Source organism: Pleurodeles waltl, chromosome 12 (assembly GCF_031143425.1).
Source record: "Pleurodeles waltl isolate 20211129_DDA chromosome 12, aPleWal1.hap1.20221129, whole genome shotgun sequence".
Lineage (NCBI taxonomy): Eukaryota > Metazoa > Chordata > Amphibia > Caudata > Salamandridae > Pleurodeles > Pleurodeles waltl.
In genome coordinates, this window is record NC_090451.1 from 64060012 (window position 1) to 64085087 (window position 25076).

The window sequence follows — 25076 nt, forward strand, 5'->3', positions numbered from 1 at the left end:
AGCCTTAGGCTTCCACCATTTCCCACTCACTCCTCTCCTGTAGGGGGAAGATTACAGCATTTTCTCACCAAATGGGAGACTGTTACGTCGGACACTTGGGTTCTCAGTGTTGTGGGAAAAGGCTACACCCTTCCCTTTCGGGAGTTTCTGCCCCTCATCCCGCCCCGCCCTTCGTATTGTTCACAAGAACACCTCCTGTTGCTAGAACAGGAGGTAGAAGTCCTCCTTTTAAAGGGCGCGGTGGAGTTCGTCCCGGAGCAGGAAAGGGGTCAAGGAGTTTACTCAAGGTATTTCCTGATTCCCAAGAAGGATGGTCGTTTGAGACCAATTCTGGACCTGAGGATCTTGAATTGGTTCCTCAAGCAGGAAAAGTTCAAGATGCTGACCCTAGCACAGGTGCTTTTGGCATTGAACATGGAAGACTGGATGGTGTCTGTCGACTTGCAGGATGCTTACTTTCATATCCCGATACTCAAGTCACACAGGAAGTATCTCCGGTTTGTGGTGGGATCGCAACACTACCAGTTTGCGGTCCTTCCGTTTGGTCTTACTTCAGCACCTCGAGTCTTCACGAAGGTGATGTCGGTGGTTGCGGCAGAGCTCAGAAGGAAGGGGATAGCAGTATTCCCTTACTTGGACGATTGGTTGATCAAAGCCAAGTCCCCGGAGCTTGTGTTGCGTCATCTGCAGTCAACAACCCAGTTGTTGTTCGACCTGGGCTTTTCGGTGAACGAGCCCAAATCTCACCTGGAGCCCTCTCAGCGCCTCCTGTTCATAGGGGCAGTACTGGATACGACATTGGGTCGGGCCTTTCCTCCGCCTCAGCGGATTCAAGATATTCAGGATTTGGTTCCAATGTTTCGAAATGGAGCGGTAGTTCCAGTCCTCAAGGTCCTTCGTCTGCTCGGTCTTTTTGCCTCCTGCATTCTGTTGGTCACGCATGCTCGCTGGCACATGAGGGCTCTTCAGTGGTGCCTCCGAAGGCAGTGGTCTCAACACAGAGGGGATCTAGAGGGTACTGTCAAGATCTCCAGAGATGCTGCTGTGGATTTGAAGTGGTGGATTGCAAGCAACAATCTTTCACAAGGAAAACCGTTCCAGCAGTCGCCACCAGTGGCCACAGTCATAACGGATGCTTCCACTCTAGGGTGGGGAGCTCATCTGGGGGATCAGGAGATCAAAGGTCTTTGGTCTCCAGAGGAACAGATTTTTCACATCAATCTGTTAGAGTTACGGGCTGTACGTCTGGCTCTCAAGGCCTTCCTCCCTTCCCTTCGTGGTCAGTCGGTACAGGTCCTAACGGACAATACTACCACAATGTGGTACATAAACAAGCAGGGAGGAGTGGGGTCGTACCTTCTCTGCAGAGAAGCTCTTCGACTATGGTCCTGGGCAAAGGACCATCGGATTTGCTTGATAGCAAACCATCTGGCCGGAGTCTTCAACGTGCGTGCGGACAGTCTCAGTCGCCACTTCTCGGCAGACCACGAGTGGCGTCTCCATCCAGATCAAGTCCGTTTAATCTTCCAGAAGTGGGGGTTTCCTCGGGTAGATCTGTTCGCCACTCGAGAGAACGCGCATTGTCCGTTGTTCTGCAGCCTTCAGTATCCGATGCAGGAAGCGTTGGGGGACGCGTTTCAAATGACCTGGTGCGGCCAGTTGCTTTACGCGTTTCCTCCCATACCCTTGATTCCTCGAGTATTGAGGAAGATTCGCCAAGACCGGGCTCTAGTAATCGTAATAGCTCCGGATTGGCCAAGGAGGGTGTGGTACTCCGACCTTCTCCAACTCTCAACGTGCCCGCCGCTCCGTCTCCCTTTCAGGGCAGACCTCCTCTCGCAGTCGCAGGGGCAGGTTCTACACCCCAACCTCCAGAGTCTGCACCTACATGCCTGGAGATTGAACGGGGCAACCTGAGTTCCTTCTCTCTCCCGCCTGAGGTAGTGGATGTTATATTAGCGGCCAGGCGACACTCCACTAAATCTATCTACGCTAATAGGTGGTCTAAATTTGTTGCGTGGTGTGGAGAGAGGCAGATTGATCCTTTACAAGCTCATCTATCGGACGTTTTGTCTTTTGCTCTATCTCTGGCGCAGAAAGGTTGTGCAGTGGCTACCATTAAAGGTTATTTATCGGCCTTGTCAGCCTTCATATGTCTTCCAGACCAACCATCTTTATTTAAATCCCCTATTGTTATCAGATTCTTGAAAGGTCTTCTAAATCAATATCCTCCAAAGCCATTCGTTATGCCGCAATGGGATTTGTCCTTAGTCCTGACTTTCCTTATGGGGTCCCCTTTTGAACCTATGCATTCTTGCCCCTTGAGGTATTTGTTTTTAAAAACAGTCTTCCTGATAGCTATAACATCAGCAAGGAGAGTGAGTGAGTTGCAGGCCTTATCAGTAAAACCCCCTTATACAACTTTTTATGGGGATAAGGTGGTGTTGAGGACCAAGGCTGCTTTCCTCCCGAAGGTTGTTTCACCCTTCCATTTGGCTCAGGCAATTACTTTGTCCACGTTCTATCCTCCGCCTCATCCTTCCAAAGAGGAAGAAAGACTGCACCGTCTGGATCCAAAGAGAGCGTTGAGCTTCTTTATCGATAGAACAAAGGATTTCAGGCTGGAGGATCAGCTGTTTATTGGATACGTGGGCAAGAGGAGAGGAAAGGCAGTCCACAAGAGAACACTATCCAGGTGGGTTGTTCTTTGCATTAAAATATGTTACTCTTTGGCAAAGAAGGATCCTCCTGAGGGCATTAGAGCTCATTCCACCAGAGCTAAGTCGGCCACTTCGGCCTTAGCCAGAGGTGTTCCTGTGGTCGACATCTGCAAGGCCGCAACTTGGTCGTCCCTTCACACTTTTGCAAAACATTACTGTTTAGATTCTGAGGTTAGAAGGGACGGCCATTTTGCACGGTCAGTGCTGCAGGATTTCTTGGTTTGACCATTTAGGCACCCACCGCCGGGCGTGGTACTGCTTTGGGACTCTATTCATGAGGTGAGGAATCCACAGGTAGTTGTATCCATCAGAAGAACGAGTTACTTACCTTCGGTAACGACTTTTCTGGTGAATACATTAGCTACCTGTGGATTCCTCACGGTCCCACCCGCCTCCCCGTTGCCTTTATGGTCTTGCCAAGTAATCCTTGAGTGCGCTCCTCTTGATCTTTGAGGGTGCAATAGATGTATATATATAATATATTTATATATATATAGGTATATGTGTATATATCTTTATGTATATACTTGGTGTGTGTATATATTTTTAAAAGAAAGAGTTTTATATATATATATATATATATATGTACATAAAAAAGATTTACAGTTATTCATACAATGTGGTGTATTTTTACAATATAATGGATGTTGCTTTGTTCTTTCATTGCATTGCCTGGTTGTTCTCATGCACGTAAAAAATGATTGGTACTGACGTCCGCACGTCGTCGAGGACCTCTTATTGCCTGTATGACGTCAGACGGCGTCGCGTGCGAGACAGTGACGTCCTCGTCGACGTGCGAGACAGTGACGTCCTCGTCGACGTGCGAGACAGTGACGTCCTCGTCGACGTGCAGAGACTAGTAAGAAGATTTCCGTCGAATGCTGGCGCCATGGGAGTATTCATGAGGTGAGGAATCCACAGGTAGCTAATGTATCCACCAGAAAAGTCGTTACCGAAGGTAAGTAACTCGTTCGTTGCTTCTACTGATGAGGAAATAGTTAACCTGATGTTTACTCACAGCTTCCCAACTATAAACACACATAAATGGAAGCATATGCGCATGGGAAGGCACAAAATTATGCAGGTTAACACTCAGACCCACACATTGACACAAGCTCACACAGACACCCCGATGCAGTTCAGCAAACAGAGAAAAATATATATATATATATACATACACACACACACACACCCCACTTGTGTTCTTTTAAGGAGGAATTGTGTAACTAACAAAGTAAACAGATGTTTTTTTTTTTTTGTTTCGCTGTAAATGGCATCAACAAATGGTTTGCATTGCTAAAATCACCATCTTCCCAGCTTTCAGGAACAGGCAGACTTGAATCAGAAAACCAAATTGTTCAACACAGTTTTGCCATTTTACTTGGACATACCCCATTTTTACTATTTTTGTGCTTTCAGCCTCCTTCCAGTTAGTAACCGAAATGGGTGTGAAACCAATGGCGATAGGACATTTTTTAATCTGTCGTAACAGAAAGTTTCAACTCTATAAAGGACACGGAGGCAAGGATTGTGATTTCTTTCGACACTACTTTTATGAGCAGCAGCCAGTGTAAAACCACATTTCCCATGAACAGTGAGAACCAGAAATTGACAAAAGAATAACAACAATCACCAGCCCGTGAGGTACTTATAGTCCATCATTGCTGTTCACGTCCTCTTTCTTGGTGCAACCGAAAGCCACCTGCTACTTCTCTCGGTCTTTCCTGGAACTGTCCAATCCTGAAGAATAAGAAAGAAAACCATATCAGGCCCCTTCCCAGATGTGGATACAGCATAGCAAGGCATTCATACAACAGTCTGCAAACAGCGTGTTTTATATGCACATGCTCAACAGTAAAACTTCCCGCAATAAACCACCAAACTCTGATCGCAACATTAAACAGTGGTCATTCTTACCCTTAAGTAGAGTAATTCCAGGGAGGGATAAGGCTCGTCAGAGTTGGAGGCTTAATCCTCGCCTTGGTGTCCTTAATAGAATTGAAACTTTCTGTTGCAATGGCTAGGACATTTTTTATTCTATGTCCGGACCGGAGGCAAGGATTATGCAAGTTTAAAGCTTGTCCACTAGCCAAGCCATATTGAGGATCGTCTTAAAATAAAATCTTTTAAACATGGAGTCCAAGGACCAATTTACTGCATTGAGGATGTCCTCCAATCGAGCTCTGAGAGAGAATGCTTTTTGGTATCAATACCAGGCTCCTGCAACGCCTAATGGACCCATCTGGTGTTAGTTAGGGAAGACAAGGCCCTAAAGGGTCTCTTGAGGGCAATTAACAACTGTCTTTCTCCATGAGGACAGAGCTCCACCGTCATGGCCTTATAACATTTAATGCATCTGACCACACAACTTGGGTGAATCTGGAAATTAAGAATAGGATACCACCTGTGAATTGCACTTCGTCCTTCTTATAATGTGGATTGTGACCCATCTACATCTACCAGAGATGTTGAGAGCCCTAACATCCAATACCCGTCTGTAGAAGGTGAGACACAATAGCATGGCTAGTTTAGCCTCTTGAGTGAAAGATAATTGTTTGCTGGCCAAGAAAGGAAACGATTAAGGACCTGATTTACGTCCCACAATGCAGAGTACAGAGCTTCCTGTGGCAGAGATAAATGGATACCTCATGAATTTTCTCACCAATGGTTGTTCCCCAACTGGGTGATCGCCCACCGGAGAATGCCATGCGAAGATTGCAGACTTGAACGCGTTGATTGGCTGATAAGCCAGGCCCCCTACGGCCAGAGAGGCTAAGAAGTTCAGGATGTGCACAGCCTGGGCCTCCATCTGATCCAGGTGCCGTTGATGACACCAGCCCAGCCATCGAGACCAAGCCGACCTATATTGTTTAATGGTGCTGTCTGCCCATGCCTTGGAGAGGAAATTCACTGCTTGTCCCCAAATTCCCGGGACCTTCCAGCGTTGCCTTTAATCCTCCAAGCCATTAGCGACAGAGACCCCTCCACCATGAGAGGATGGGGAGTTCCATTGGGACTCATGAGAAGATCCTGGAGGTGGGGTAGAAGGATTAGAGAATCCCAAGAAAGTTTCAGAAGAACTGGAATCCAGACTGGAGTTATCAATACCAATGCCCTTGTTGTTGGCACACTTGTGCCGATAGGCGAGTGATCATGACGAATGGGGGAAATACACCCCCCCCCCGCTCCGAGCTCCAGTTCTGAAGGAACAAGTCTGTGGCAGTCACCCCCAGACCAGGTCTGGTGTCCAACTGAAGTACCTGGGGAGATGATGGACCAGACGCAAATAGGTAAATCGTAAACTGGCCCCAGCGTGCCTGAAGAGCCTTTAAGATGAAGGGTTTCAGTTGCCAGAGACTGGTATCTCTCAAATGTCGGGAATGCCAGTCCACTACTTGGTTGGTTGGTTGGGTCTTGGTGTGAGTGTTCCCCCATCCACAAGTAATTTATGTATCTCACAGCTGCCACATTGTCCATCTTGACTAAGCCACAGCATTTTGCTTGATCTTTGGCCCAGCATTGGACTGCAAAAGATCCTGCCCTTCAGCTCGAAGCAGTTGGTGTGTAAAGATTTTTCTTGAGCAGACCACTGACCTGTGGAGAACGCACCACACCATGCGCCCCATCCTGAGCCACCGGCGTTTGATTTTATGACTAGGTCGGGAAGAGAACCAAAGATTGCCCGGCTGTTCCAGGCCTCCATGTGGTCGAGCACCCCTAAATCTCTTCCCTCACTTTGTCTGGCAGCAGGACTGCTTGAGAGTACGTGAGGTCTCTTCGGAGATGAGCACCTCTTGGAGCATTGCAGGGGCCTGACAATGGAGGGCGCCTGGGAATATGGTCTGGATGGAAGTTAAAAGGCCTACAACTCTTGCAGTCTGGCGGAGAGAAACTGACTTGGCCAGCAGGCAACGCAGCTCGTGTCTGATCTTGTTCATCTTCCTGGAAGGAAGGCTGAGGGTGACCTGTACCGAATCCACCACAAAGCCTAGAAATGTTAGATTCTGGGTGGGTTCGAGGACAGACTTTGGCCTGTTGATGATAAATCTGAGGGATTCTATCAGGGAGACCGCCATGTGAAGGTGCGATAGCAGAGTCTGAGGAGATTGATCCATCAGGAGGAGAATGTCTAAGTAAATGATCAAACAGACTCCCCGTGCTCTGAGGAAGCCCACTACTGGGTGCATGACCTTTGTAAAGCACCATGGAGCGGACGAGAGTCAAAACAGGAGAGTTGTGAAATTGAACGTTTGCCACTGGAACTGGAGGAACAGGGGGGGGGGGGGGTGCTATTGGAACCGTTACATATGCGTCCTTGAGATCGATACGCTTGTTCCTGTAGTAGATGGATGCCCTCCATCTTGAAGTGCCGGTAGACCAGCCACTCGTTGAACTGGGCATTGCCCGTCTCTTTTTTTTTTTTTTTTTTGTCTGGCAGGAAAAGATTACTGAGGAACCCTGCTGCGTGGGGGCATGTTCTTGTGATTGCCCCTTTCCAGGTCAACCAGTTGTTTGCCCGAGGCAGAAAATACCATGGGTGTGGGAGGTTGCAGTTGAACAGGTGAGCCTAAAAATTCTATATGGAACCCTTGGACGGTTTCCATCACCAGTGGTGAGGGCCACCCAGTTGCAGAGGAAATGTCAGAGCCTGCCCCACCCCTCCCTCCCCCCGAGAGTGTCGAGGGAAAGAGTGGACCACCTACCTTGGGAGGAGCCGTAGGAGCCTCCAACTCTAGGGACATCTTTTGCCTCTCTGAACTTAGGATGGGGTCCGGTGGGGTAGAAGGTTCCAAACTTGGAGGTGTCTTGGTATTGCCCCCCCCCCCCCCCTTGTGACCTTGTCCTCTGCCAGAGACTGGGTGTTGTGCGTGGCCGATTGAGTGCCCCCTGCCACGACCAGGCCTGGTGAAAGCCCTGGGGGGGTGAAGATTATTTTGATTGAAGTCTGTGCCTTGTCCAGAGAGTTGAAGGTCTGGAGGAACTTGCCCAACTCCTGGACAGCCCCCCTTGAGCCACTCGGCCTGCCTGTGAAGTGGCGAGAGCCCCAAGTTTGGGGTCTATTTTGATGAGGAGCAAACAGCACCTCTCTGTCGAAATGGCATGGTTCACGTTCCCCCAGAAAAATATTCACTCTTTAGGCCCACCAGAGAGCACATCTGGTGAAATCAGGGTGTCTGAAGCCTTACGTCCTCAGCCATGTCTAACATCTGTGCTGACATCATTAGATGCTATAGGGAGGGGGCCTGTGGGGGTGGGGAGCAGCCCTTGGTGGGGTGGAGGGGAGGGGGGTAGTGCCATGCATTAATTTGCTGTCAGCCCCTCCATCTTTAAACGAAAAAAAAAAAGGGGGGGGTCACTAGTTCTGAGGTTTTTTTGTCAATTAATTTGTCCATGTTGGATCGTTAAATGAAAAAATGGCACCCACAAAATGAAGCTACTGTGTCATCTTGCATTTTTTTCTACTTTTGTCTGATCGTGCTATACAGCATTCAAAAGAGCATCGGCAAAGCCAAAAGGTACCAAGGGTATGACCTTTTGACTTTTCCAATACTTGTTCTGCTGTAGGAAAGGGTATTTTCAAGACTTTCATTGGGACCTTGTCCCTTGTTGTTGAGGTGTGCCCTGACATGGACATGACATGTGTTCGCAGACTTGTGTGGTTCACAAACTTTCCCTTCATGTAATGGCTGGTGGTGCAAACATTTTCACCTTTTGCTACCCAGATCAGTGTTACAAGTGAAGTGCTGGTTCCAGTGGATTATGAACTGCAAGTCTGAGTGCTAGGAAACCACTTTCTCAGCAGATACATTTTTTTGTTAATTTCAAGTTAGAGTTTAGATTCTGCAGTTTGTGAACTTATTCATCAGGGTGTCTCTAAAATTAACCTTTTGAAACATTTTCAATATATATTATTCTAATAATTTCGTGAACTATTGAACGAATGTACACCACACCAAATGGCACAAATGAATGTAAGTGGGAAAACATGTTTAATAAGAACAGACTCAGACAAATTTATGACAAAAATAAATACATCCGATAAGACACAATTCAACAAAGACACCACATAGCCTTTATACATATAATGAACAATTCACAGAGGGTCAAGATGTCAGTCAATGACATTTTGATCCTTTTAGCAATACTAGGATAATCATCAGGACTAAAATAAATATAAGCCTTGGGGAAATGAGCATGTAAGGCAAATTACATTAATACGGACTGACAATGAGCAGCAAAAAGTTCAAAAAGTGCTGGTACCTTAATAGTAGTACACAACCAATAAACTTAATAGCTGGACAGTGGTGAAAATAACAGTCACGTCAACCCATAAGGAGAATTGGGATAGGGTAATGTTGAAGTTAACAGGCTGGGTTTCTAAGCACCTGTACACCTTGTTCTTATTGAACATGTTTTCCCACTTACATTTCTTTGTGTAATTCATTTGCTCATAAAATATATCTTCTGTTGATTGGACTGTGTCTATGGGTATGATTAGGGACCATTGTTTCTTTAATAATTATAATAGCTGGCTCTAAGCACCTCTGCAGAAGGGTTCTGTCCCAGCCTGGGTGCTTAAGGGGCGAACACCATGTGTCATTTCATCTGTCTGCAGGTTCTAAACTCTAGCAGACTCAAATTGCTCATGTTAAGCGCTCTGTCGAAACCTATCTTTATAGAGCCTGCTTTAAAATAAAGGTGAGTTGGATCGGTGCCGGGGCTTTGACAAGAAAGAGCTAATAGAAGTACCCCCTTCAAACCTGAAAACTGGTTTGTCAGGAGCTTTCTCAACCTTCCACAGAGTACCCCTCTCCTTCCCCAACACATGGACATTGGTGTCTTCCGGATTAACCTTAGTGTGATGCTCCAAACCATCTTGTATTGACATAGGATCTGGTCCACAAATAAACTGGACTCTTCCAGAGTCACGATTAAGGCTCTTCTAGGAACTCCAGGTTGGGAGAAAATACCTTGGTTTTTATACATTAAGTCTGGGCTCTTTGAGATTGGCTTCCCCTCCATCTGGGACAACCAAGATCAAGCCATGTGAGTTGTGCACATCTTGATTTAATCAAACAAAAAAACTCCTAAAAGAACATCTCTGGTAGCGTGAACTCAAGGGGGTAAAGGCAGGGAGTTTAACTGACCTGTTTCTAGGTATAAAGATTACCCTGTATATGAACCACATCTTGATGTTGTCCCAGGATGCATCCCTTAACAGCTTTACTTACAATGGGGGCAAGGTGTTTTCCCTGTTAACAGGTTCTGTGCCAGATGGGGCGAGGAATACTGTAGCACCAGTAAGTGCCTCTCCTGCACCACAGTCAAGGAAACTTTATAAAACGTTGTTTTCCTCTGTCCCGCGTATGCACCTACTCGTAAAAAGTGGCGTAAACCTATATGTAAGCTCCTTGGAGTTGCTCGATTTGTCCCTGTTTGATACAAATACACACTGATACGAGAGAATTGATTGTGACTGCGGTGGCGAAATTTCTACACGCTGCTTGGCTTACTCATAACCACTCCACTTGTAGTAAGCAGTGACACAGATTCCACAGTATTTGTTAATCGGTGCAATCCTTTTATAGTTTGGTCTTGCCTTTTGACAGCTGCACCTTACTTCACTTCTCTCGGATTGTTGCTGCTGTCTTACTTATTTTATGAACTGCAGGATTTTGTGGACTTTGCATGTCAGTGTGCCTAATAAGTCTGAAGATGGTATTTTACTCTGTTTGCCTTAAGTTGTTGCACTGTCTCTTACTTGGCATTATGTATGTGATTGATTGACCTGAAGGATTCTTTTTATGCCAGTGTCCTCAAACGAGCTTGAAGATGGACTGTTATCTAGTTGTCTTAAGTTAGTGCATTAACTTTTCTTTTCTTTTTATCTTTTTATTTTTACTTTACCTGGCACCATGTATGTGATTTATGGCACTATATTTTATTTATTATGCTATAGTGTTGCTTTTTATAACTTTTTGGTGTTTTATGAATTGACTAAATCAAAATAAACTGAAAAACAACTGAAATACCCCTTCTGGGTTGGTGACTTTAGTGCAGTTTTAAAGTTTATGTAACAGTAACCTCTGTGTAAAGGAAAAAACATGGTTCACATTTCCCAGAAGTGGTAGGTTTTTTACTTGAATTCAATTCAGTGGTCCAATTGAAAAAATCATTAGAAAAGAGGGCATCCCTCAGATTGGCATGCTATGGTGCCAAATGCCTGCTCCCTTAATCCTAAGTACTCGGTTTCCTGATTTTTGCGAAGCCAGATTGGTGAAGCCGGGGGTTCCAGTTCTGATGTAGCGGAGGTGAAGGATCAGTCTCTGTGTGGCTCCGTGTGGATTTCACCCTCACGTAAGGCGAGTTGTCCATTGCTAAGATCACAATGTCCCCTGCAAGCTCTCGCGATTCCTTCTCACGGGGTGGATCTAGCTCCCTTCCGATCTCTTTACATTCTTCCTGTGCTCTGCAGTACTCGGTGCCCTGCCATTCCCTGGTCTCAGTGAGCAGGGAGCCCTCTGCCATCTCCCAGTGATTGCCTTCCCTTTCTTTCATTGTACTGTTACCAGCGCTAGCTGTTCACCTCACCTTTGTAGACCTATTTGGTGACACTCGTTTTCTCCTGAATGATCCCTTTGCTCTCTGTAGATGCACTTGGTGTCTCTTGCTAGCTTCTATCCATTTCCCTGTCCCTTGATAGTCGAGAAAGGTGTCCTCTGCTGGTTGCATATTTGTCTTCCCTCTGTGTGCCTGGATCAGACTGTGATATTTTCATCTGTTTCTACTATCTCAAGTAGCAGATACATTGTGTCCCCAGCTTTAGGCCACACCCCTCTCTTGTTTCCCAAACCCTTGGTGTTGCCCTGATTCGAGGCCGATGCCCTGTAATTGAAAGGGATCCCCACCCAACAATATATTCACTCCTTTTGCTATTTTACAGCCTTTCTGTGGCGATTAGGTTTATCATACTTCAGTTCTTATTCTTTACCCTGTGGGGTCATGTGCCACTCTTGGCTCAATCTGTACTCTGTTGGGAGGACAGGCATTTTATGTACAAGTTGATATCCCGCCTTTTGTAAATATTTGACTGGTGAAACAAACAGCTGCAAAGAGAGTACAGGGAGGGAAAGGAATGAACAAGGCCGTGACTGGATTGTGATCAGGTCCAGTCTCTCGTGAGTAATTTTCAGACTAAACCAGAAAAGCGAGCTCCTGGAACCGTGACTGTAATTAAATCCGTACTGTTTAGCTAAGGTTGCTGGTACCTATAGTTCCTTCGGGGTCAGTAGGAATGCTACAATGAACAGCCCTGCTGTGCAGGCACAAGTAGGATGGTGGCCAGCGAGGATGGGAAGCTTGCTAAAAGGACATGGTTGGTTAGAACCCGGAGACCGCCAGCAAGCCCTCACCCCCACACCACCAGCCATACGTAGACCGACAAACTTATTGGTTGGAAGAAGTTTTTATTACAAGATATTTATGATATTTATACATATAAATTCACCATAAATCACTTCAAATAAACTTTTCATATTTACAAAAAACATAAATCACATCCATAAGATATCTTCAGTAACCATAAATCATTTACTTATGACAGGATCCCTTCCTGTCCTGAACCGCCACTCCAGCCGCCACAATGCAAGAAGGCCGAGCCTTCCTGGGAGGGCGCTTATGTAGCCCCCCACTGGCATGCAGCGGCTAGAACCGACCGGAGCTGGTGCAGCCGAAACATTCACCTTCCTAAACTTCCGCCCCCACACCTCGCGAGGCTTGGGGGCGGAAGTAACAGGCCAGCCCATCGCACCACTAGTGCGAAGGGGTTCTTGGGCCTCGGCGGTCCCGTTTTCTAAGGGGCCGCGCTCCCCCATTTTGGGGGGCGCTCATCCAAGTGGATCTGCTGCGGCTCCAAGTGGAGTTACATAGGAGTGTAGCGTAAATGATGTATGAAGCTTCAAAAAAGAGGTGTATTAGGGTATGTAGCTGCAACCGCATGAAGTACGTGAACGCATGACATGTTTTAGATGTTGTATGGAGCTGTGGGGAGTGAGGTACAAGCTGTGCTGAGAGGGTGAGTGTAGCTGCGCAGTAGCAGGTGTGTTTGTGTGGTGGTCAGAGGTAAGGGTGGAGTGTCGACATGTCCAAGAGCATGGTGTGCAAGGAAGCGCAGGGTGGCACGTATGTCAGTTGGTATAGAAGTGGTCTTGCCCTTTACCAAATAATTGTACTCAATCCATGGTGTCCTGATATGTTGGTTTAGTTAAAGTCCCTGCACTTTAGTGGGGGGTTGGATTCCATCCATCGGCCCACAGTACATTAGTGTACGGATGGTCCTTGCACTCGTCAGGTGATTTACGTGCTGTAGGGGGTGCAGGGGTGGGGGTTAGACTTAGATGATTGAACATGAGAGACAAAGCAAGCTTGGGACATAGCTGCAGTCTCTTTGGGTACTAAAATGATGTGTGTACACCTCCGATGCCTGCGTATTGGTGCTTACAGCTGCCCACCCATGAGTCTGCTGTTGTGTAATGACATTTCAGTTACACACTCTGCAGCTTACAGCATGGGGCGTTGGCTAGTCCACGCCACCCATTGGTTGACTTTACTGTGAGTGGCTGCATCCTTCCACCTTCTAAGGAGCTCATCCTCGTATCATGTAGCTCCCTTGTGCGCCAGGAACTACTGTGGCTGAGTTACTTTTGCCACCGCGTACACACCACGTGTTTACTTTCACCTGGCTATAGCACAGGAACACCTCGGATCCGTTTACTTTCACCTATAGATGTTACGTAAACACCTCAGATCTGTTTACTTTCACCTGGAGATGTCCGAGGAACACAGCGGATCTCTTTACTTTCACATGGAGATGTCACGGGACCACCGTAAATCTGTTTACTTTCACATGGAGATGTCACGGGACCACCACATATCTGTATACTTTCACATGGAGATGTCACGGGACCACCACACATCTGTATACTTTCACATGGAGATGTCACGGGACCACCACACATCTGTATACTTTCACATGAAGGTGTAGCGGGAACACCACACATCTGTATACTTTCACATGGAGATGTCACGGGACCACCACACATCTGTATACTTTCACATGGAGATGTCACGGGACCACCACACACCTGTATACTTTCACATGGAGATGTCACGGGACCACCACACACCTGTATACTTTCACATGGAGATGTCACGGGACCACCACACATCTGTATACTTTCACATGGAGATGTCACGGGACCACCACACATCTGTATACTTTCACATGAAGGTGTAGCGGGAACACCGCACAACTGCTTGCTTTCACCTGGAGATGTTAGAGGAACACCGCAGATCTCTTTACTTTCACATGGGGATGTCACGGGACCATCACACAAATGTTTACTTTCACATGGAGATGTGGCAGGAACACCTCAGATCTGTTTACTTCCACATGGAGGAGTAGCGGGAACACCGCACATCTGTTTGTTCTCACTTGGGAATGTTGCAGGAACACCAAATCTGTTTACGTCTGTTTACTTTACCCTGGAGATGTGGCAGGAACACCTCATATCTGTTTACTTTCACCTGGAGATGTCCGAGGAAATACCGCAGATCTGTTTACTTTCACCTGGAGATGTTCGAGGAAATACCGCAGATCTGTTTACTTTCACCTGGAGATGTCCGAGGAAATACCGCAGATCTGTTTTCTTTCACCTGGAGATGTCCGAGGAAATACCGCAGATCTGTTTACTTTCACCTGGAGATGTCCGAGGAAATACCGCAGATCTGTTTACTTTCACCTGGAGATGTCCGAGGAAATACCACTGATCTGTTTACTTTCACCTGGAGATGTCGGAGGAAATACCACTGATCTGTTTACTTTCACCGAGAGATGTTAGCTACTTAAGCAGCCACAATTTCCAGATGAAAGACTGAGCCAAATGAGGAATAAACTTTGGGAATCTCATCCGGCATTTCAGTTTTTCTCCTGGTACCTCCTCGTTCCTTAGTGGAATCTTCGGAGTCCACGGACACTGGTCACTGGACTGGATTTTCGCTACGCACTGAGTTACTTGTGCTCCTGGAATCTGTAACTCCGGAGGTGGAAAAGTGCTGCCCCATTTCCCTGGCGGCTCCTAAAGAGTGGCATAGGCTGTTCTGCACCTTCCTGCATTGCACATTGCCAGTCAAATGTTGTTTTTGATTCTGTTCCCCAGTTTGCTTATTTTTTTCCTCAAACTTGGTTTAGAATCCCATGCATCTGTTTTTAAGGACTAATGTCTTGAATGTTGAAAAGACTGTTCCTAAAGGTACAAGGTGTGCCCAGAGACCTTGTAGTGTGAACACCAAACATGTGAACGTGAAGTGAAGTTGTAAAATAAAGTACCACTTGCAGACGAGCACCTGTTTTACAAGAGAATGTATGTGTAAGCATGGTTTCTACTAAGTGCAATGCTGCAAATGTTTTACACAAACTTAGCCCTGGGAGGAAGGAAATGCTGTTGAAACAAATTAATGTGCCGTCACGCAATACAGAATCATAGTAGGGAACATTGTGAATAGGTTAATCACAATGTGAATATTTTTTCTTACAAAACATCTCTGCCCTACACATTCTATATGCATTGGTTCACCTTTGCATCTGCGTCACTTCCCCCTTCAAGTAACTAGATGATAGTGCCGCATGGTGTGCCGTATTATCTCCTCTGCTGCTTATTTTGTCAACAGTGCGTCACATGGTTCTGATATCCGCAGACTTCAGTATCCATCCATGTGTACATTGGAGCAGAGGGCTGCCAGGATGTATGACCGAAGCGGTGTAGAGTTGCCAGCCAGGCTGGTCTAACTATAAAGATGGGTTGTGATGATTCACCAAGTCCTTTCCAACATTACCATCCGTTGAATGGAGAAGTGGCACTGCTTCTGGGGTGGAGTGACCTACACGGGAAGAAGGGACCTGACAAATAATACTGCACAGAATGGGAGGCGCTCCTGAACCACATACGTCTCTGCGGGCCTTTTCGCTGTGAGACACATGATTGTAATTATCAGAGGGAGCAGTGACTCACTCTGGGTGGAAGGCAGTTAGCGTTGCCACCTCCTGGCTCTGTGATTAGGACGTGGGCAGACATTCCAGCGAAACACGTGGCACATGCGTAAATTGTTCTTAAGGTAGACTGGGAAGAGGGAGAATGTGTTGGAATTCGCGTGCTTCTTCCTTCTTCTGACATCACTTCTTGAGTATGTACTGTTCATGCCCATGGATGGACTAACACCTGTGTGTGTGGCCCGGTGATGGCACCTTCCCTGTGTGTTCCTTGATATGGGGGACACATCAGCAAAGCAGAACAGTATTCCTAACATTTGAGTGGAATGTCTATCTGTTCCCTCTTGTAGATGTGGCCCTAAGAACTTTGAAAGGACCTAATTTCCAAGAATTAAATGCTACTCCATATAGACGAGATATTTGCAAACACTGAGAAATGAATTAAATCACTTCTGCACAGTCACAGAGATAAGTATTTCATTAGATATAGAATACACAGGAAAGCCCATCCTTGCTTAGAGACAGAGTGGATGTCAGTTCAGGTTAGGAATGTTTCTACTCATACTTAAAGGCTTTTCTAGGAACTTAATGTGTGTGATTGTGCTCACAAGAATGCGTATCACGGGGATAATGGAAGACGTGAGAATGTGGAAGTCCTAGCGGTGACAACTAAAGATACATTGGCACGAGTGGCAAATATTTGTATTGTGTTTTGTGCGGCAGGTTGCCTACGGCTAGTAACTGCTTTTTTCACAGGGAACTGCATTGAGATGGAAGTCAGCGGTGTTATTTATGGGTTCAAGACTGTGGCATAATCCTTGCTGCAAAAGAAAGACAAGAATATGTTCCAATGTTGTTGTAAATCCAGATCTGCAGGTTTCATGGGTGTTTTTGCCACGTGGTTTGATTTTAAGATGGTGTCATTGGACCTTGTGCAGATGATCTGTGGCAAGCTAAGGTCGCCTGTGGTTTGTTCCCCATGGTCAGTACTTTTAAAAGTCCTGGCCTCTTTTCACATTAAAATGAACGTTGGTTGTAATTGGATTCTCCCACCAGCTGAAGGGTTGGCATTATAGTAGAATAGATCACCCAGACCAAGCCTGCATAGTGTCTATGCAGTTCTTTTTAGAAAGTTTTGCAGTAAACGCAGTCCCTGAATAATCTAGTTTAACTCTGCTTTCATGACTGATAAACATTCCCGAGTAGGATAGGAAGTTCTGTTTCTCCAAGCTGCAATTTTGAGAAATCACAACTTGGCTTGTTGCAAGAGGGTCAAAATCAAGTATGTGAAACGTTGTACAGCGACAGTTCCTGAAACCTGGGCAAGTTGTGTGCCAGATTTCAAACAGTGAAAACGAATTGACATATTTTAGGAGTGCAGTGCTTGAACACTGCCAAATACAATTGTCTGAGATTGCGGAGCTATTAAATGAGGTGTCTTGCCGACAAATGATTCTTGTTGTGTAGATCCCACAACCCACTGTTTGAAATAAATGTTCTCTTACCCTATCCCCGCTTTCAGTTATTTTTACATCTTTTGACTTGCTTAGCCTGTATAAACTGAGTCTGCTAAGGCTGGAGCTGTTTGCATTTAGAATAAGATGCGAAGCATTAAAAACAAGGTCCTAGTGACTCCACAAGCAGTAGTGCTTGAAGGTTAGGCTGCTCTTTGGTCTGTTTCGTAAACTGGTCAATCTTCCTGGGTAGAGAACCAGGATGGGATGGATCCTGACAAGTAGCTGTAGCACAGAACACAGGATCAGACCATAGCCTCACTCTCATATCTCTGCTCTCTGCAGCTCGTCAGTGAGAAGGTTGGAGGAGCCGAAGGGACCAAGCTGGATGAGGACTTCAAAGAAATGGAGAAGGTAAAGATGCCATTCGCCAGTACTGGGACTACGCACCCATCATAGGGTTTGTTCTTCAAGAGGCTGCCTTGAGACCCCTCTAGTGAAACGAGTGCAGGAATGCATGTGCCGTCCCACCCCTATGTGGTTCTGGAGCTATAAACACTATAAGGGGCACCTCATGGCAGTAACTTAGAAGCTGTATAGACCTATAAATTGCTTGGGTCCAGATAGCTGCAAAAATAGATTGATGTGTGCTTGTTGCAGGAGCCCTTCGAGACACTTGTTTGTAGAGTAAATTCTCTATCCCTATATATTGATGATTTTTTTTTAACATACTTCATTTTCGGCTTTCAGTGCCTGTGGTGTGAATTCTGTTATTGCTGGAGTAATCTTGCAGAATATCCAGTTTAGTAATAGGGGTGTTTAACGTACACAAGCACGGTTTATGTACCATGTCCGCGACGCCCCTTGAACAGGCCAGGTTTGTGAATTTCATGCCTGAAATGGTTTCTTTTTTTCCCTGTTTTTGACTAAACGTGGCTAGGGTATAAATATTTAACATACGTTTATAAGCATTTGTTGATAAAAATAAGACTCTGTTACCCTCTGTTGTAGAAAGTGGACCTGACCAGCAAAGCAGTGTCTGAAGTGTTAATAAAAACCATTGAGTATCTCCAGCCAAACCCAGGTAAGTGCTTCCTACACTGTGTGTTGTATCTTCGGCGGGCAGTGGCCCTTGGGGGAATCTGTGTCGAGTTCTTCGAGTTGGGGCCAAATGTTCTCTCTGGCACGGAGTGCGGAACGTGTCCCATGGAGCAGAGTCCTTTAAGTTTGGGATCGTTATATAGGTTTCTCTTTGAGTATTGGGAATTTCTTCGAAGGAGTTGGAGTATATTTGAGTGGTCAGAGTCCTCTGCGGGGTGAAATTTATTTGGGGTGATTTTGTTTCCTTTTATTTTTAGTCTTACTGCTGTACCCAAGGGCTAGCCACATCTGGAAGGGGTAGTTTGAGTACACCTAAGCTGGGTGCTAATACTGTCCGCCGGAGGGTGGGTGTGATGGTTGGAGTTTCTTTTAGAAGTTGGTGGGGTGATTTCCAAATGTAAAAGTGGAGAGTCTTCCCTCTGATTCCTGTAGCTTAAGCAAGTCACTAAAATGATGAGGGGGCACAGGAGACTGGAAATGGAGTTCTATTTTTCGAGTTTTGCTTTCCACTGTGCTTAGCTCCCTTTCACTTTATCTGAAACATTTACTGTTTCTCACCGCTGGTGTCCCTGTACCCTACCTCTTTCCAGTCTGCTTGCTCACTCCCTTTCTCTGGCTCCTTCCCAGTCTTACTCTTTGCTTCTTTTCACCTCTCTTCTCACTTTTCCTCTTTCCTCTGGGATTACGTGGCCTCTTGCATCCTGAATGTGCCTCTTCTTTTGTCAGCATCCAGGGCTAAACTCTCAATGCTGAACACGGTCTCCAAGATTCGAGGGCAAGTGAAGAACCCTGGCTACCCCCAGCCAGAGGGGCTCCTGGGGGAGAGCATGATTCGGTTTGGGAAGGAGCTGGGGGAGGACTCCAAGTTCGGTGAGTATCTTCCAGTTCTCTGGCACATATTTTGGAAAGTTTGCTTGGATGATCGGTGGCTGCCCCCTGATCCTCTGCTCCCTCATACCCCTCACTGATACCCATAGATCCGACTACTACCACCATTATCTTGCACGCTTCACACACAGGCCTAAGTTCAGCCTCACGCCCCATCCTTTTTTCCGCACAACACTACGCACGCAGAAGATCTCCTACAGTGGGATTGTGTGCAGGGCGCTCCTCTTCTCCCAGGTATTTCAGCTCTAACCCGTGCAATTTCAATTCATTTTTCACAGATCGTGAGGCCTTAATGCCCTTTATCAATGTCCTTCACTTCCGTCCAACCAATCATTCTTGTAATTGTCTCGCTTTGGGGCAGCTTTGCTATTTTTTCATTTTATGTTGTGCTTGATATAATTCAGGACAGTGCAAGATTTACTTCTGCAGACTGCTTCACTCCATAGCAGAAACCCTCCCTTAGGAAGAGCGGAGTTCTTTCTCTGCTAATCCTTTTAACCTCTGCTGAAGTTGATAGAGAGATACATTTGTATTATTTGATGTATGGAAAAGTGACTCTGATCCAAGATGTTCAGCCTTTGTTACTAAAATTACATCTTTGCCTACTAATTGAAACCACCTGCACTAGTGTTCCAAATTCTGCTTACACACCATGGGCAGGTGACTTAAATTTAGCGCAGCACATTCTATTAATATGGAACAGATCCACCCTGTGAGATGTAGAAAAGGGAATGACTCGCTGATCTAAGTCTGATGGCCCGTGAGTAAGAAACTAGAAATATGCGACCTACCTGGCCACACCCACGGTCCTTCCAGACCTAAGGAATCTAAGGCTCCTAGTTCTGACCAGCGTCACCTGATTTGAGATACTTCTGTATTCTGGGCCACACACCCTCACTGTTCTCAGACCCCGCATGTAAAGCTGCATTTTCTTCCCTTTGAGCTCATTTGTTGTTCATTGCCCCCAGGTGATGCGCTTTTGGATGCCGGGGAGTCAATGAAGAGATTGGCAGAAGTAAAGGATTCGTTGGATATTGAAGTCAAGCAGAACTTCATTGACCCACTGCAGAACCTGTGTGACAAAGATCTTAAAGAGATACAGGTAACTCGGCAAGGCTTCTCATTGCACCGTCGTCTCTGACACTGCATCCCGTCAGTGCCGCTGCAGGGCTTCCTCATCCCTGGAGACCGCCACGGGTGGTTGTGCAGTAGCCCCTTGTCTGCCAGGAGTAGGGTGTGTAAGTGACCAGGGGCTGCCGTGGTACTTGCTTCATGGATTTTGCAGCTGATTGGCAGTAGGTTGGCGGTGTTGGAACAGGCAAACAATATGGATATTTTCAGTACTTGTGAAGGTAGCGACATTCCTAGCACTGTTGCTGTGCTGCTTAGGTTTCTCGTATTGGGTTCCAGTTGGGATGGGGCGTTACTCATTTCAAACATGCACGGACTGAAGAAGAACGCATCCCATTAACTGGCAGGCTAGATCTCCATGGGGGATCTAATAAGATCAGCTATACACACTTCTGCACACTTGAGGATTCATGTTTGGGAAGCCTTTCATTCCCAACCTAAACTGGGGGTCTGTGTGTAAAAAGCGATCCCTAGGTCACAGTTCAAACGCATGAGCTTTTGTAGGAGTACCTTGGAACTGTTACTTACATATTTAGAAGTTCCATACATACAGCTATATATATTTAAATGTCCTTAATGAATGCAAGAAGAAAACATGCAACTTTATACGTGCCCCTCTGCACCATGAATAGCAGTGTGCGGTACATATGCATGGGTGTAGGCACCATACACTAAAGCACTATACAGGGCAAGAACATTATACACTTAGGCAATGGCAAGAGTCACTATGTGCTATGTGAACATGATGTAAGATACTCTTCATCCATTTCCCGTCACCCTCTTCACCTCACACCACACACACATTAACCGACACTGCACCGGGTGTGCCTCGTTGGTGCAAATTGTCCAGATAGTACAGGAGGGTGTAAATCAGGATCCCCGAATCTGCCTCAGTGCTGGAGGGCGTACGCCAGGATCCCCAAATCGGCTCTGCCTCAGTGCAAGAGGGTCTATGCCAGGATCCCCAAATCGGCCTCAGTGCAAGAGAGTGTACGCCAGGATCCCCGAATCTGCCTAAGTGCAAGAGGGTATACGCCAGGATCCCCAAATCGGCTCTGCCTCATTGCAAGAGGGTGTACTCCAGGATCCCCAAATTGGCCTCAGTGCAAGAGGGTCTATGCCAGGATCCCCAAATCGGCCTCAGTGCAAGAGAGTGTACGCCAGGATCCCCGAATCTGTCTCAGTGCAAGTGGGTGTACGCCAGGATCCCCGAATCTGTCTCAGTGCAAGTGGGTGTACGCCAGGATCCTCGAATCTGTCTCAGTGCAAGTGGGTATACGCCAGGATCCCCGGATCTGTCTCAGTGCAAGTGGGTGTACGCCAGGATCCCCGAATCTGCCTCAGTGCAAGACTGTGTACGCCAGGATCCCCGAATCTGCCTCAGTGCAAGTGGGTGTACACCAGGATCCCCGAATATGCCTCAGTGCAAAAGGGTGTACGCCAGGATCCCCGAATCTGCCTCAGTGCAAGTGGGTGTACGCCAGGATCCCCGAATCTGCTTCAATGCAAGAGGGTGTATGCCAGGATCCCCGAATATGCCTCAGTGCAAAAGGGTGTATGCCAGGATCCCCGAATCTGCCTCAGTGCAAAAGGGTGTATGCCAGGATCCCCGAATCTGCCTCCGTGCAAGAGGGTGTATGCCAGGATCCCCGAATCTGCCTCAGTGCAAGAGGGTGTACGCCAGGATCCCCGAATCTGCCTCAGTGCAAGAGGGTGTACACCAGGATTCCTGAATCTTCCTCAGTGCAAGACTGTGTACGCCAGGATCCCCGAATCTGCCTCAGTGCAAGACTGTGTACGCCAGGATCCCCAAATCTGCCTCAGTGCAAGAGGGTGTACGCCAGGATCCCCGAATCTGCCTCAGTGCAAGAGGGTGTACACCAGGATCCCCGAATCTGCTTCAGTGCAAGACTGTGTACACCAGGATCCCCGAATCTGCCTCAGTGCAAGAGGGTGTACACCAGGATTCCTGAATCTTCCTCAGTGCAAGAGGGTGTACGCCAGGATCCCCGAATCTGCCTCAGTGCAAGAGGGTGTACACCAGGATCCCCGAATCTGCCTCAGTGCAAGAGGGTGTACACCAGGATTCCTGAATCTTCCTCAGTGCAAGAGGGTGTACGCCAGGATCCCCGGATCTGCCTCAGTGCAAGAGGGTGTACGCCAGGATTCCTGAATCTGCCTCAGTGCAAGAGGGTGTATGCCAGGATCCCCGTATCTGCCTCCCCTGTCAGAATGGCTTTAACAACTTTTGTGCTGATATACTGGCAGTTTACCAGCCTCTAACCCTCTCCCTGCTATGATTTTAAGGTCATAGGTGCTGTTTCTTAGTGATTCTCATCCAGCTGACTAGTCGTTGCCAAGGTGTACCTCGGACGTACAGATGTCACCATCCCTCCTGGTGAGGAGAGCTGAGCACATGTTAACAGAAAGGTGTGAATTTTGGATGATCTCAATTTTAGCAACTTATGCAACTTGTATGTTTCTGCAGACATGACCATAACGTTGTGACAAAGCAGGATGGTCCTTTTTGTCAGCCTAAAACATGTTGTTGAAAAGCTGCTGCTCTTCGAAGGAAGATCTTTTACATGCAGTCATTTGGTCAGGAGGTGGTGCGGCTGACCAGGCGAGCTGACAACTATCACCTGGGGTGGGAAGTCTGGACACTGCTGGATTAAGAATTCAGCTTTTACGTTGTGGGCTCAAAAGAGGCTTGCTAACTTGCAATCTCTGATTTCATAAGGCGTACGAGTGCCAAACAATAAATAACAAAACTGAAAAAATGAAGGTGGGCAAAGAGCCTAAAACAATGCCAGCCATACTTTCAATGTAGTGAAAACCTCCTAAAGCAGAGACATTGGCCAAAGGAATTCACATTCTGTCTTAATTCTTCTGCAACCGACGAGGAGCTCAAACAGCCATCCTCTTGCCTCAGAACCAGTAGATCCCAAGCAGTGACTCTTTTCATTGCCTTGTTATTTATCCCCGATGGGAGAATATTACATCTGGCAGCTGGGTGCTGGAGCCCCTTTTGGAATTTGAAAGAACTGGACATTGGCTGCTTGCCAGTTATTGGAAATCATTCTTACCGGAGCACTCAACTTTCTATAGCAATTCTCCCGATCAAGCCTATTTGTTCTGTTGCTCCCAGTCATGATTTCATATAGAGATTGAGATGTGTATGTGAAATGTAAATTTGATCACAGGTTTCTGTTCCAGAAATGACTTCTCTGATTGTGATGAAGTTTGCCAAGAGAGAATGTTGAAATGCATGCTTTCTCAGATGATCATCCCTAGACACTATTTTGTAGACACACGGTGGGTAGATGAGAACACACCACATGTTTCTATTTTAAAGCTGTATCAAACCTTTAGGTCAATCAGTCCGTGGATCTTGCCAATTCGTTCTCCCATAGCTCATTAACACTGGAAAAACACGATTTGTACACGTTGGGTCTTTAAAGGTCTTTCAGAGATCTGGAATTTCTGAATATAAGGGGTGAGTCACTGTCCAGTGCAGACGACCATCTAGTCAGTCAGTCAGTGTGCAATCTCTATCCAAGTGGTAAGTGGGTGGGGGGCTTAAGGCTGTTAAAGGGACACTGTTTCACGTTGTTAGTTTTGCTGATATTTATAAACCAGTGATTTGATGGTTGGGGTCACGCCTACACAGTTGCATTATTGTTTGGGCTTGATTAGATGCACTGACACCCAGGTGGGCAAGGCGTCCCTTTTTAAATCCGTTTGGTTGGGTACCTCCAGTTGGCATCTCCCCTGTTTGGGCATTTATGTTTAAGCTTATGAATATTTGATATATCCATGCAGGTACCAGGAAAAAAGGGTACCTCAGATTGATGTTTGACCCTCCTATTCTTTACATGTTGGTGGCTGGTGGCACACCTGACGCAGCATAAAAGCCAAATTCTCAGACCCAAAGAAAGCCATAATCAATTAACACAGATTTTTAGGCAGTCACAGTCTCACTAGTGACTGCAGATTGAAAGTTTATTTTCTTTAGGTTCTTATTTGTTAGTTTTTTCATACATGCTTGTAGACTGGTCCGGTGGTATGCAGCAGTTGTCATCTCTAAACATTTGTATCTGGTAATATGCATTACAGTACCATAGTTAAATTGTTAAAAGTGAATGTACTATGCATTGTGCTTGATACGGACGGACTTGCCCATTACTACTGTATTCAAGTGTTACACAGCTGCGATGGACCACTGTGCAATCACTACTGTGTTGCTCGACCATATGTTCTGTATTGTAGCATTCCGAAAACGGCTGAGAATGGCTGAATTGACATGGACTAGTATTATATTTGGAGGGGTGAGATAAGATGTATGGTTCATGAAGTGAGATAAATGTATAGTGCAAACATCTATATGTATAAGTGGTTCTACTTTCATAAATAAACCTGGAAAAGTTTTTTCGTACATGTAGAAGAAGAAAAATATCATGAAATAAGTTAAAAAAACAAGCAAAAAATGCTTTTTTTTTCTGAGGTCTATGTGGGTGACAGGCGGTAATTATTGTAACAGTGATGAGTCTGAGTAAGATTATCTTTCTGTAGTATTTTTTAGGTTAATAACCTTTCATTGAGTGTTTGTCTCCTATGTTTCATCACAATCACCCTCCTTGTTAGGTGTGACTCCACAAGTAGGAAGTGCCCAGTTCTTGTGCAGTGTACACTTTCAGGCACCAAGATATCTGTGTGTCTCACCAAAATCTCATG

The 25076-nt window shown here is 46.2% G+C and overlaps 1 protein-coding gene across 2 annotated transcripts in view; it reads left to right on the forward strand.

The window, feature by feature from the left end:
* SH3GL1 (SH3 domain containing GRB2 like 1, endophilin A2) overlaps positions 1–25076 on the forward strand; it is a 105481-nt gene that overhangs the window by 60975 nt on the left and 19430 nt on the right. For both annotated transcript variants that reach the window (XM_069216497.1, XM_069216498.1), the window contains exons 2-5: positions 17568–17636; positions 18234–18306; positions 19050–19193; positions 20180–20313. In XM_069216497.1, coding sequence (XP_069072598.1) covers positions 17568–17636; positions 18234–18306; positions 19050–19193; positions 20180–20313 — 420 coding nt within the window. The remainder of the gene's footprint in view (positions 1–17567; positions 17637–18233; positions 18307–19049; positions 19194–20179; positions 20314–25076) is intronic.